General features: G+C 35.4%; 1 protein-coding gene and 1 long non-coding RNA gene across 8 annotated transcripts; one reads left to right on the top strand and one right to left on the bottom strand.

The window, feature by feature from the left end:
• Positions 1-772: 772 nt before the first annotated feature.
• LOC128195473 (uncharacterized) lies at positions 773-3940 on the top strand. Of its 4 annotated transcripts, none has more exons than XR_008247057.1 (6): positions 773-1709; positions 2264-2298; positions 2383-2512; positions 2592-2717; positions 2854-2939; positions 3508-3940. It is a non-coding gene; the product is annotated as an uncharacterized LOC128195473 (long non-coding RNA). The 4 variants fall into 4 exon arrangements; XR_008247056.1 differs by having other exon boundaries at positions 774-1709; positions 2611-2717; XR_008247055.1 differs by having other exon boundaries at positions 775-1709; positions 2671-2717.
• Positions 3941-8460: 4520 nt separating this feature from the next.
• On the bottom strand, positions 8461-14209 carry LOC108326946 (myb family transcription factor PHL7). Of its 4 annotated transcripts, none has more exons than XM_017560577.2 (7): positions 13676-14209; positions 12996-13220; positions 12119-12195; positions 11962-12010; positions 11817-11874; positions 11656-11725; positions 8461-10822 (listed from the first exon to the last, which is right to left on the bottom strand). In XM_017560577.2, exons 2-7 carry the CDS (start codon positions 13204-13206, stop codon positions 10454-10456), a joined length of 834 nt encoding a protein of 277 aa, XP_017416066.1. In that variant the 5' UTR covers positions 13207-13220; positions 13676-14209; the 3' UTR covers positions 8461-10453. The 4 variants fall into 4 exon arrangements, with proteins under 4 accessions (XP_017416066.1, XP_017416067.1, XP_017416068.1 ...); XM_017560578.2 differs by having other exon boundaries at positions 11968-12010; XM_017560579.2 differs by lacking the exon at positions 13676-14209 and having other exon boundaries at positions 12992-13187.
• Between the last annotated feature and the right edge of the window lie 53 nt (positions 14210-14262).

Genomic DNA, 14262 nt, shown 5'->3' with positions numbered 1-14262 from the left:
ATATTCTTTAATGTATGTTTAAAAATTCAAGTGACACAAAATAGTTGAGTTTAGGTATTCATCTGATATTTTAGAGACTTATTTTGACTCCTTTTTTTTTTAGTTTAGAGCATGTTTCAATAGTATGTTTAGCTTAATTCGTGTGTCTTGTAACTGTGTAATGAAATTCACTCCAATGGGAAAGTTGCCAAAAGACATGTTTAATCTAATTTTTTTAATCCTAAAATTGATCTTTTTTACATATATGAATTGTATTATTTTGCTCGTAGGTTTTTAATCAATTGTTTAAGCAAAGTCAGTTTATGCTCCAAAACTAAACCTTTTTAAGCAACTGTCTTTTGTATTTATCAGCCCTCTTGAACACTATCGGGGAAGATGATTTTTGAAATTAATGTGATAACGTTTTACTTCAAACTTATTTGTTACTACATTCAATTTTGTAAAAGCTCTTTCAAAATTTAGTTTGTAAATACAAGTCGATACTTAGAGGGCACTTCTGAATTCATAGGACCGGAGTACTGTTGTTGCCAAATCACTGTTTCATTGCAATTGTTAATCTGAAATGTTTGATGTTTTATAGATTCGTGAACCATTATTAACACCTATAATGAACACAATTCTAACTAATTAGCCATTTAAAACACTTCTGGTCTAACTAGATTTTATCGTTCTTAATGGACCTGCCTTCAGCGTGAGGCCTTATAGATTCTCAATAACGACTTTGCACGTTTAAAATATATAGTGCATATTTCTTAGGGAAATGATACTTCGACAACCAATTTTGACAACATTTTGACACGGGCCACGTGTCAAAATGCCATTGGTTCAGGTGGAAAATGATTTCAGAATTTTATTTGACGTGGAAATGCAGTCAAGTGGCAGAGAGGTTTGAAATTGGAGGGTTTTATTTTCAGTTTTGGCAATTTGAATTTGGGGCATTGGGAGAGAGAGAGAAGAGAAGGTTGAGAGAGAGCGGGAACCCTAGAGCGAGAGTGTCGTCGGAGTCCGTCTTCCTCGGACCAGTTCCTCCGACCACCCACGAGTTCCGCTGGAGTCCGTCTTCCTCGGACCATCTAGGTGTGCCACCGGAGTCCGTCATCGTCCGACCAGGCACGAGTTCCGCCGGAGTCCGTGTTGGGGCATTGGGAGAGAGAGAAGAGAAGGTTGAGAGAGAGCGGGAACCCTAGAGCGAGAGTGCCGTCGGAGTCCGTCTTCCTCCGACCAGTTCCTCCGACCACCCACGAGTTCCGCCGGAGTCCGTCTTCGTTCAACCTATAGCGTTCCCATTGAGGGTCGCCGCAGCTCCGTCTTCGTCTTCCGTTCGACCCAGCCACGACTGCCGTCGGAGCTCGTCTTCTTCGACGTATACCGTTCCGATTGAGGGTCGCCGCAACTCCGTCTTCGTCTTCCGTTCGACCCAGCCAACCAAGCGTGCGTTTTCAGCGTCCATTCCTCCCACCCTCTTCGTTCGACCTATAGCGTTCCCATTGAGGGTCGCCGCACCTCCTTCCGTTCGACCCAGCCAACCAAGCGCCCGTTTTCAGCGTCCGTTCCTCCCACCCGCTTCGTTCGACCTATACCGTTCCCATTGACGGTCGCCGCACCTCCTTCCGTTCGACCCAGCCAACCAAGCGCCCGTTTTCAGCGTCCGTTCCTCCCACCCTCTTCGTTCCCTGTGTCGGACCCACTGGCAATCATGTTCATTAAAGGTTGGTTTATTTGTATTGAGTGGAATGAATTTGTAATAGATGTATGATGTTGTTTATGTACGATGTTGCTTATGTATGATATGGTGTTTGTAAGGTGTACAAATATGACATGTTGGATGGCGGTGGAATGTGATTTATGTATGATGTTGGTGGTTTGTTAATACCCTTTGTTGAATAAATAAATTGTGTGGTGATTGATACTATGGACATGAGAACATAAACATTATTGGTACGACGATACTGAAAATGTTTGTCCCAAGTGCCAAAATTTATGGAATAGAGGACCTCCAAAAATAATGTAATGTACTTTTTTTGCCTTTGTTGTAATATAGATATTTGATAAGTTAATAGATGAAAGAAATCTGGTTGGATGACTTTGATTTATTAGAAGGTCCTTTGATATAAATAATGATATTGTGTGGTTGTCCATTTCTTGTTAATCCTTTCCAATTTCACGTATAATTGAACTGTATTGCATTTTGTAGTGTTATTGTTTTGTATAGATGTTGTTTGGTTATTCTTACATTGTTTTTGTAATTTTGTTGGATTGGTAGTCATGGATTGCACAAAAGAAGAAGGTTACAAGAATGTAAGTAGATTTAATATTATTAACACTTATAACTTTGTTTGAAAAGAGGTTATGATGGTTTTATTGTTTGAAAATGAATTGTAGTTGCGGTTGCGGGCATGGAGTGACACAAAACCAATAGTGGACATTAATTGTATACTACGCTAAAGTGATAGGAAACCGATCTTCACTAGCAGAGCAATTAGCATGTCTGACGTGTGAAAATGCTATATTGGTATATCATTTCTTCTTTATTTTTAGTGAATCACTTTTGTAGCTTTGTCACCAGTTACATACTCTCTACTGCTCTTTAGTGATCAATTGTTCATGTAGGAACCATTACATGCTTCCCTAGTTGTATCAATAATTATAATTGGAGAGAATCATTGACAGGGCCTTTATCGAAAAGTGATGGATATTGAAACCAAACTTTTTTTTGTGTAAGTGCTACCCTATTTATAGATAGAAGTGATATAATTGCTCTTATAACGAGACTTGGTACTTAATATTTGTTTATTCCCTTCTCTTATATTTGTCTCCCATCACTTTATTATTAACTTGGAGAGTTTGAAACAGCAATGCCACCTTGGTGACTGAGTTTTTCTTCATTGATGCAATTTTCCAGCAAACACCATCTGCTTTTGATTGGAACTCCTCTCTAGGTATATTTAAATTCATGTCATTGTGCCTACAATGATTTACTTATGATGTCTTGAACTGTTTTAACAACATGGGTTCATTTGAAATTGTTTGGTTTGTTTTTTTGCTTCTTACTGGGGTTTTGTTTAATGTCTAGAAAGCATGTGAGTCTTGTGATAAGAGTGAAGAATTTTATTTTCTTAAAGTCATTCATGCCGTAGTGGATTTGTTTCTAATAATGTTTTATTTACAACTTTAAATTATTAACCAGTTTCATTGATGTGATTTTTTAGCCTTTGGGTATAAGGAAGATAAGGTGCATCATGTTAAATTTTAAAGAAGATTTCTTAGGCATAGAAAAATGACTTACGAAGACTTAGTTATAACACTATACATTTGCCTCTCCCCTCCCCTCTTTGAAATAGTAAGCAAATGTTTATAAAATGTAATGTAGAGTGTCTTATAACCTCACATCTCTTAAGACTATTGCAACCATATGCACAAAAATAAAAAATTGTAATAGTTTTTTAAGACACCGTAGGATGTTATGAATAATGTATGCATTGGTCTGATCAATATTTATATGTGCAGGATTACGACACAATAGTAGTGGAAAGAAAGATTGAACTATCTAGAGGGCAGAAACAATGGGTGGAAATTGCACGAGAATAGTGAAGAATACAAAAAATATTACTACTATATGAGGCCATTAGTGCATTTGATGCATCTGAAAAAGTGGTTCAAGATGCACTAGAGCGTGTTATGGTGAAGCGAACCATAATAGTAGTGGCTCACAGGTTATCCACTACAAAGGATGTTGGTTTAATTGTAGTAGTAAAAAGTTGTGTGATAGCATAGAAGGGAACACATGAAGCATTAGTGAGCAATGAAGGTGATTATGCTTCCTTAGTAGCATTGCACGCAAGTGTTTCTACATTCTAGTTTGCTTTCACCTTTTGATTTTATCCGAGAAATACCGCTCTGAAATATTTTCATACCAATAATTTTGCAACTTTAAATGTCACTCTCTGTCTTCATTCTGCATGGATGTTCACACACACACACACTATATATATATATATATATATATATATATATATATATATATATATATATATATATATATATATATATATATTTCATTTTTGTTAACATATATCATTAATGATTTTATTAAATTTTTTGTTATTCCATTGACTATCCAAAATTTGTATAAATGTCTCAATTTGTAGTTTGAAGCACGATAGCGTTAACTTGATAATAATATAAAATTCTTTTCTAGACTTTTTCACATTTTTAATATCACGTCATTTTATTTTCTACACTAGAATTTTATTTTACTGTAATGCACTTTAATTATTTTTTTATTGATAAATAAATAAATTTTTATTTGTAAAAAATATAAAACACCACTTAAAATCATTAAAAATTATATTTAAAACATAGAAAATTAAAAATATAACAAAATGTCAAATTTTTAATTGAAATTTATAAGAGTTTTAAAATAGAAAGTAAAAAATTAAAAAAATAGTAAAAATATAGAATTTTTAATTGAAATTCATAAAATTTTAAAAATAAAAAATATATATACAAATTTATTTAAGAAGAACTATAAAAATAGAAATTTAAAAATATAACCATTTAAGATATTTGAAATAAATTTCACTATTTTTATTTTATTAATTATCCACTTCAAAATCAATGTCATTTTCATAGTTGGCTTTTCTGTGCAAAACTTTTGCCTCAAGTATCCACTTATTTTGTCTTTGCTACCACTACTGTTTCTACACCATGAGTTTTACTAAATATGGTTCCTTGGTCATGAACTTCTATATAAATACATAATAATTGATTTCACATGACTTTTAAATTGAAGAAATGATGAGAAATAAATTAGACAGTCCAAAATGAGTGTAATCTTCGTCGTTGACCTGCCTATGCAAAACTTTTGTCTAAAGTACCCACTTATTTTGCCTTTACTACCACTGTTGTTTCTGCACCATGAGTTTTACTAAATATGGTTCCTTTGCCATGGAATTCTATATAAATGACATAATAATTGATTTCACATCACTTATAAGTTTAAAAAATGATGAGAAATAAATTAGGTAGTCCAAAATGAGTGTCATCTTCGTCGTTGACCTGCCTGTGCAAGACCTTTGCCTTAAGTACCCGCTTATTTTGCTTTTGGTACCAATGTTGTTTGTGCAACATGAGTTTTACTAAATATGGTTCATTGGCCATGAACTTCTATATAAATGGCATACTATGTGGTTTCACATCACTTTTAAGTTGAAGAAATGATGAGAAATAAATTAGGTAGTCCAAATGAGTGTCATCTTCGTCGTTGACCTGCATGTGCAAGACTTTTGCCTTAAGTACCCGCTTATTTTGCTTTTGGTACCAGTGTTGTTTGTGCAACATGAGTTTTACTAAATATGGTTCCTTGGTCATGAACTTCTATATAAATGGCATACTATGTGGTTTCACATCACTTTTAAGTTGAAGAAATGATGAGAAATAAATTAGGCAGTCCAAAATGAGTGTCATCTTCGTAGTTGACCTGTCTATACAAAAATTTTTCCTGAAGTACCCAGTTATTCAAATTAAAGGTGTTTGGACATGATACTCAATATTTAAAGTTGGAAAAATTTATGTTCAAGTCAGTGTTGATACTCAATATTTAACGTAACTCTCCACTTATTTGAACTATGCTCCCACACATATATTGAAGGTATATTTCTTTATTTTTAACATCATTTGGTTACTTAGGCAGTATGTTTTGATCATGATGGGGTGTCCTTGTTCAAACTAAAGGTGTTTGTACATGATACTCAATATTTGAAGTTGGAAACATTTATGTTGAAGTGAGTCTACCCTGGTGTGCATAACTACTAACGTAACTCTCCACTTATTTGAACTATGCTCCCATAACTTCATAATCTCGATTTTCTATTTCTTTTAAGTCTATCTAAGCATATCAAAATCGCTAATATGTGATGGTATTATTAAAAAATAAAACTTAAACAAACAGTCCTATTATTAAACAAATTAATAAAAAAAATTCACAATTTCGTCACATTTTCATTATGCTTAATTTGAAAGTCATCATCATAATGATTGTACAGTTTAGGCAATTTGGATATTAAATTTTCTCTATAAAAAAGTCATTCATTACAAAAAGGAATGCTTAGGGAACAAAGTCGTCACATGGCTAGCTAGCTACTTGTAGAATACTCGACTTAGGTGACTTTTCTAGCCTTTTTAATTTCTACACACACGTGAAGAAAAAAATACTTCCATAATCTAAGGTCTGAAGAATGATTTTGAAATCATATTACAAACAGAAAATACATCAGAAATAATTTTGTAATTTCATTGTAGTTGAATGTAGATATTCTAACCATATCTCGATTATTTTATTTCTTTTTCCAATTTTAATAACAACATATAACTCACCCTTTATAATCAGAAAAAATTATCAAATCAAACACATTAACTTACTGTTTGATAAACTGGAGGTATAATCCTTAAACATATGTATATATATACACCTACGAAAGAACAATGTTTGAAAAAGGTTTTGTTCTATGTACAAATCTAAAAGAAAATCCAAGGGAATGGGTAATTTTTCAAAAAGGTACACAATTGGCACCCATTCCCATGTTCTGTCGTAAGCTTTAAATTCACTTGACCTCCTCATCTATGATGATGCTGTGGATTTCAGAATTAGGTGATAGTTTGAACTTGAGAATCTTGTGAAGCTGACAAAAAGGTTTCACTTGCTTTGTTGAAGTTTGACTTGAATCAATTAGTCTTGTTATAGAGAAAAGGTTCACTTCAAATGATCCTGTCTCTTCATGAACCACAAGGGCATCTGCATGTTATCAAATAACTTAATTTAAAGGGGGAAGTAAATCAAATTAAAACTTAGTTCCATAAAATCATGTCTTCCATAAAACATGAGCATCTTAACAATTTGAAAGGCATCGTTACTGAGTGAATAAAGGATTATTATTATTCTGAAAACATATATAATTCAACAATTGATTGACAGATAGAAATAAATTAGAATAAATATAGAAATAAAGATATTCTTCATTGCTAAATCTTCTACAAGTTCATTTTAAAGTTTACTCGAGACTATAGCTGCACCATAGGTGGAGAAGCAATAATACCAACTTCCAAATATAGATTACATATACATGATCTATTACTGCTATATAAAATAGTACATAGGATAACATGATGGATGGGGAGTTAATTAACGGATGCTACTAAACATGCCGACAGATAGAGCAACTGAGAGAAATTTGGGAAAAAATATAAATAACAACATTGTAGGAAAATGCCCATGATTTTCAATCTCAATGAAGACAGGAACTAAGACATTGTAAATCTTTTACTTACAAAGAAAATGCGGAAGAATCAGATTAGCAACCTAGACAACACAAAACTATAAAAACAAAACATTGATGGGAATATCTTTCAAGGGAGGAATTACAGACTTTTAGGTGCTTATAGAACTATACAATAGAACCATACAACAAAACATAGATGGAAGGGGACATATTCTCCCATCTTAGAGTTCCAACATTATCAATCCCTTACATTACCCAACATATTCTCACAAGAATAACAACCAAAATTAACATGGGAAGATCTTTTGAAGACTAGAGATTTTCTAATTACTATATAACCATAAAACAAAAATGTGAACGAGCAATATGGTATTCTGCTAGAAAGTTCAACTGACCTCGCTTGATAGCGTGAGACCCTTGACAAGATGAATCCAGCCAATAGCCACATAGACCAGGGTTTCCAATGAAACTGCAAATAAAATGTGACGTCAAAAAAAGCCAATAGCCACAACTCCATAAATCTCAAAACAATAACTCCACAATCATACTTACATCAAACAAAGTCCAAAATACAAATAATGTTATTTAACATATCAATGAAACAATAAATTTTTTGCAGAAATAAGCATTAAAAACTTACAAGTTTGGTTGGCTTGGAGTGTGCAAGTGTTGTACCTGCAACGTAGTTGACCTGGTTGTGCAAAACATTTGCCTGCAGTCCTCACTTATTTTGTCTTTGCTACCACTGCAGTTTCTGCACCATGAGTTTTACAAAAAAATGGTTCATTGGACATGGAATTGTATATAAATGGCATAATGATTGTGTCAAAAGAACTAAACCAGTAAATGGTCAAAAAAATTAGAAAAAAACTTCATACTTTCCACCCAAAAACGCCATCAACCACTAAATCTTCTACACAACTTCAACCCACACTTAACCATACCTTGAAAGGGTCCGGCGACACTCCGGCGATGCTCCGGCAGCCACCGCAAGGGTCCTCTATTCCATAAATTTTGGCACTTGGGACAAACATTTTCAGTATCATCATACCAATAATGTTTATGTTCTCATGTCCATAGTATCAATCACCACACAATTTATTTATTCAACAAAGGGTATTAACAAACCACCAACATCATACATAAATCACATTCCACCGCCATCCAACATGTCATATTTGTACACCTTACAAACACCATATCATACATAAGCAACATCGTACATAAACAACATCATACATCTATTACAAATTCATTCCACTCAATACAAATAAACCAACCTTTAATGAACATGATTGCCAGTGGGTCCGACACAGGGAACGAAGAGGGTGGGAGGAACGGACGCTGAAAACGGGCGCTTGGTTGGCTGGGTCGAACGGAAGGAGGTGCGGCGACCGTCAATGGGAACGGTATAGGTCGAACGAAGCGGGTGGGAGGAACGGACGCTGAAAACGGGCGCTTGGTTGGCTGGGTCGAACGGAAGGAGGTGCGGCGACCCTCAATGGGAACGCTATAGGTCGAACGAAGAGGGTGGGAGGAATGGACGCTGAAAACGCGCGCTTGGTTGGCTGGGTCGAACGGAAGACGAAGACGGAGTTGCGGCGACCCTCAATCGGAACGGTATACGTCGAAGAAGACGAGCTCCGACGGCAGTCGTGGCTGGGTCGAACGGAAGACGAAGACGGAGTTGCGGCGACCCTCAATGGGAACGCTATAGGTTGAACGAAGACGGACTCCGGCGGAACTCGTGGGTGGTCGGAGGAACTGGTCGGAGGAAGACGGACTCCGACGGCACTCTCGCTCTAGGGTTCCCGCTCTCTCTCAACCTTCTCTTCTCTCTCTCCCAATGCCCCAACACGAACTCCAGCGGAACTCGTGCCTGGTCGGACGATGACGGACTCCGGCGGCACACCTGGATGGTCCGAGGAAGACGGACTCCGGCAGAACTCGTGGGTGGTCGGAGGAACTGGTCCGAGGAAGACGGACTCCGACGACACTCTCGCTCTAGGGTTCCCGCTCTCTCTCAACCTTCTCTTCTCTCTCTCTCCCAATGCCCCAAATTCAAATTGCCAAAACTGAAAATGAAACCCTCCAATTTCAAACCTCTCTGCCACTTGACTGCATTTCCACATCATATAAAATTCTGAAATCATTTTCCATCTGGACCAATGGCATTTTGACACGTGATCCGTGTCAAAATGTTGTCAAAACTGGTTGTCGAAGTATCATTTCCCTATTTCTTAATACTATCTTCTAAGTCATCTAAAGAGTAAAATCATTCTTCTGTTATAATTAAACTTAGAACTAGAAAATCTTGCGTGATATAAAGCTATAATGGTTCAACATGGTGACAAACTTTCGATAAGAAATATTTTTCAAAGCACTACAGACTAGACTCCCATTCCAAAAACTCCTTTTATTTCCACTTTAACGAATAAACAGTTTTATTGAACAGTTTTTTTCTTCAGTACATAACCATGACTTTGAACTAAGTTAATAGCTAATTAGTAATATCTTGTAAACTTCCAAATTATATACTAAAATTGCTGTAAGTACATATGAATAAAAGTAAATAAAATCCTTCTATATTTGTTCTTCTGGGGCTTTTAGTACAAATAGTAAGAACAAGTTTTGCACCAAACAAGGGTATTTAGTTTATGGATGAAAGCCTCTAGCCACATTACTTTTGTCTTTAACAAATTTATTATTTTATAGGTTTGATAGCATCACATTGACGAGTCTAACTGTGCCAAGGCCTGGAAGATAAGTAATATAAAGGGAAGCTTGTCACAACTATTTCCATCAATAAGAACTAAGTGCCATCTCCCATGATTAGGTCGGTTACAAGGATCAAACAATGTCATCTCCAGGTATTTGATACTGACTTGGACCATAGCAACCTGAACATCAAGTATCCTGCACCCAACAGTCATCATCCATGACCCACACAGCATTTCTGTTGGGTGGAAGAGTGCATTCTTTATGACTCTCACAACAGGAGAAGAATGCATCTATATCTACATTAATATGTACAAATGGATTGCATGGAAATATATAAATATATATATATATATATATATATATATATATATATACAAAGCATGATTTGTATTTTCTACCAGAAAAATACACTACACATTACAATGAAGACAGAACCTACAAAAGGAACCTAGTTCTTACTGTCCACTCTCCTTATGTTCATCTTTGTTTGTCTCCAAATCAAATCCAAACCCAGCATCATCATACAAATTTGGATCCAACTGACCAACATTGCACTCATTCTTTTGTTCAGTCTTCCTTACATGGGAAGCAGTGAAGCCATCCTTGGAACCATCATCGATTCTCTGTTTTTTACGAGGGGACAAAGTGCTTGCAAGGGCATCACTAGATCCAGAAGCCTCCGAGTGCGGATGAGTTTGCTTATCATGCGATAAAGGAAGTGTTTCGGAGGTTGTTAAGGTATTACCTAATTTCTGCTGTTCCTCTATGATCTTTTGTAAGTATTTACCCTGTGCTTCAATTCTCATTTGTAATTGCTTCTGAACCTGGAATACATATAAAAGGCTTTATTATCCAGAAGTGCTTACTCATAGAAGCACAGTGCTGAAAATTAACAAGCAGCAGTTATCTTAAAATCGGTGTACGTAAGTCCTGAGGCTACATAATTCTTCTTCATATAAGAATAATTTAATAGATACTTGTGATGAGTCCACTCAGCTAGCATATGATGCATGATTCACATATACAAACATAATTGGCATTTTTCAAAGAATTATGTAAAATATAACAATCAAGCAGTGTCTTTTATTTATCCCTGATGTACTTACGCATCGTACCAAAAGTTTTGGTGAATGAAGAAAATATAATTAAAAATTAAATCTTAACCATTGAGGTAAAAATGGACTCATCTCTCAAATGATAAGTAACATCTGAAGTTTTCCACAGTAAGTCAAATTTCGGTCAATCACTCATCAATCACATGAATGTTTATTCAGTCATTTCTTTTCAAGATACATGTCACATGTTCCAATTTCATTCAATCAACAAAAAATCAAAGGAAATGACATATATAAGGATGGCTGAAGTAGTGTATCCAAGTTTAACCATACAATAGGCGAAATTAGATACTTGTAAAAACATTTTCGAATGCTGTATGAACTCTAAACATAAGAGAAATGAACTGTATGTATGCTATCATCAGGGACATACAAGAAGTAAATTATTCCATGCTATTCTTAAGCCATTATTTTTGTACTATTTCCTGTTCACAGATTAGTATGTACTATCATTGTTTCTTTTTTGGTCTTTTAGCAGAGTGTTGTAGGCTAAATAGGGTTCTCTTTTAACAATTAGTAAATATTTAAGATAGGTAATAAACCTCAAGCTGCTCATGCAGACGTTTCTGAACCTCCATCTGCATTCTTAAGGCATCATTGATTGGCATTCCCCTGGAGGCAGTAAAGATTTTAACAAAAGATTAAAAGAGGAAGCACAATAACGAGTTATAGATTATCTTAGGAAAACAATTGGGATACCCACGGAGAAGAATCTGCGCCAGAAAAGCTGTCTCCAGAATTCCTCTTCTCATCTTTAGAGTCTAAAAAGTTCAAAACGATTTTTTTAAAGCCCAACAGATTCTAACTAATTTGTTTTAGGGAAGCAAGGACAAGAAAAAACAAGGCACCTTTACCATCAGCTGGTGATTCAGGTAAATACTTTGCAAGACGATATTTCTACATAAAATAATGTCATCAAAGAATAAATAGGATCAATGTAAAATTAAGTATAAATGTTGACATTTTATGTGCACAAGCCTAAATTATTAAACCATATGATAATACCTGTAAATGGCTTTTAACATGATAAATGGTCAGTCCAGGAACACCCATCACTCTAAGGACACCTTTTGGTGTTGCCCCTGCCGTGAATAATTAAATCAATTTAAAAAGTTTACAGGAATATAGCTATATTTTTACAGATTATCTAAGTTAAAGAAGTAAAAGCCAACTCAAAAAGGAGATGAAAAAGGGTAGTATTTTCCATGAATGGATCCACATCAAATAAAAATAATCAGCCACTAAAATATGAAAATTCAAGTTCTGGAAAATGTAACTCTGCCATCCAGTGTTGCATGCACACAACGTGGAAGCCAGAAGTTTCAAATAACAAGATTAGTTGTCAAACAATTGATTCCACAGAGTGAAAGGGACACTAGGAATTAATCCAACATGACTCACCATTGCTGGGTTTTTTTTTATCACAAGAGAATGTGTATCAGATCTGACCACTTTCTCTTAAAAAGAATATCGTCTCTTCCCTCAAGAAGTTTCGAAAACATTAAAAAGGTGAACTGAGTTTGAAGAAAAATAAAACTAGTCATTAAAAAGAATATTGGCACTAGTCATTTATAAAAAAGAGATTAGCTCTCATTTAATGGCTACATTAAATAGAACTCAATTCCTGCAGTCCAAGCATGTTATTATCAACTAGAATAACCTTGGACTGCAAGTAACCAAAAGAGAAATTATCTCAACGGTTACTGGAATAAATTGATCACAGCATTCAATAGGTTACATTACATACTAAATACTTGACAATCGGACAAGCAATTCCCATATTGCATTCTCTTTCCTATACGCTTTTGCAAGAGAATAATAAATTACCAAGGAAAACCCTACATAAAGTGCATCAATCTCAATATTGAAAAGAAATACCCACTATCTGGTCCACCAAGTTGTGTAATGGCATCCACAAAACGGTCATGAAGATCAGATGTCCACCTTAAACGCTGTTTCCCACTTCCTTCCGCCGGTGTGGCATTTTTTCCAGCAGATCCACCCAAAACCTCAACATTTGCAATTTGTTCAGCACCACCTTGAGATTTATAGGGCACCATACTAGCCGATGGAAACTTCTTTGCGTGGTACATAGTTATATTACGGGCTACAGTTTACAAGGAAAAAAAATCAGAAAAAAATGAGCTGCTGAGTTTTGCAGAACCAACAAAACAGAATCATCAAATTTGGCCCGCTCTATTGGCATAATCTGCTGAACTTACAAGAGAAACAAAATCAAATCACCAAACTTTATCCATCATATTGGTACTTCCACAAAGCACTAGAACTAAGATTTTAAATTGCTATCCAGTCTAAAACACCCCAAAACCTCGATGTTGCGGTCAAAATCACGGTCTTGGATCGTTATTTAGAACCTTGACTATAACTTACACATAATCCATGGACTTCACATTGATAAAAACACAAATAAAGCACTTAAACTAAATTGAAAAAGAAAAAAAAAATAGACTTAGGTGAATTAATGGACAGTAAAACTTCGTGAGACTACACTAGAAAACTATAAATCTAATAATAAAGGAAATTTAATTAGATTTAATTTACCTAAGCGAGAGTTAAAATTGGACGAGAGATGTCGAACGCCGAGATTGTGGAGGGTTTGAGGAGAGATCTAAGGAAACTGATAATGAGATAAGAGTTGGGAGAACTCATTCTCCAGCCCGAAATCGACGCATTAGAATTGGAGAAAACGACGAAGAATTGAATTGGCGGAGGCAAAAGTGGCGTTGTAAAATTTTGCGGGAATCTGAGAGAGAAAATGGAAATTTTCTCGGGAAAAGTTAGAGATTGGGGATTGGTGGTGGTGTTTGTGTTGTGAGTGTGATTTTTTTTGTTTTGTCTTTCAGGAAATGATTGGATTTGAGAGAAAGAGAGAGACCAGTTATGAATCCCAGCGTTGAATTGAACAGACGGCGGCGTTTTAAATGGACGGTGTCGTTAACCAAGGTGGCGGGTCCCACGCGCCTGTCACGTGTCACTGCTTTTTGGTTGTATTTGTTTGTCGTCGTCTCTCTTTGACATCAACGCCGTTTAGCCCTCCCCAATACTTAAGATTCCTTGCATCGGTGCAGGAAAATGTGGCCTGGCCGACTAATAATATTAATATATTTCTTTTATTTTCTATAATTGTA

Source organism: Vigna angularis, chromosome 2 (assembly GCF_016808095.1).
Source record: "Vigna angularis cultivar LongXiaoDou No.4 chromosome 2, ASM1680809v1, whole genome shotgun sequence".
Lineage (NCBI taxonomy): Eukaryota > Viridiplantae > Streptophyta > Magnoliopsida > Fabales > Fabaceae > Vigna > Vigna angularis.
Note: the sequence above shows the minus strand (reverse complement) of the source record. Positions and strands in the feature narration are given on the sequence as shown.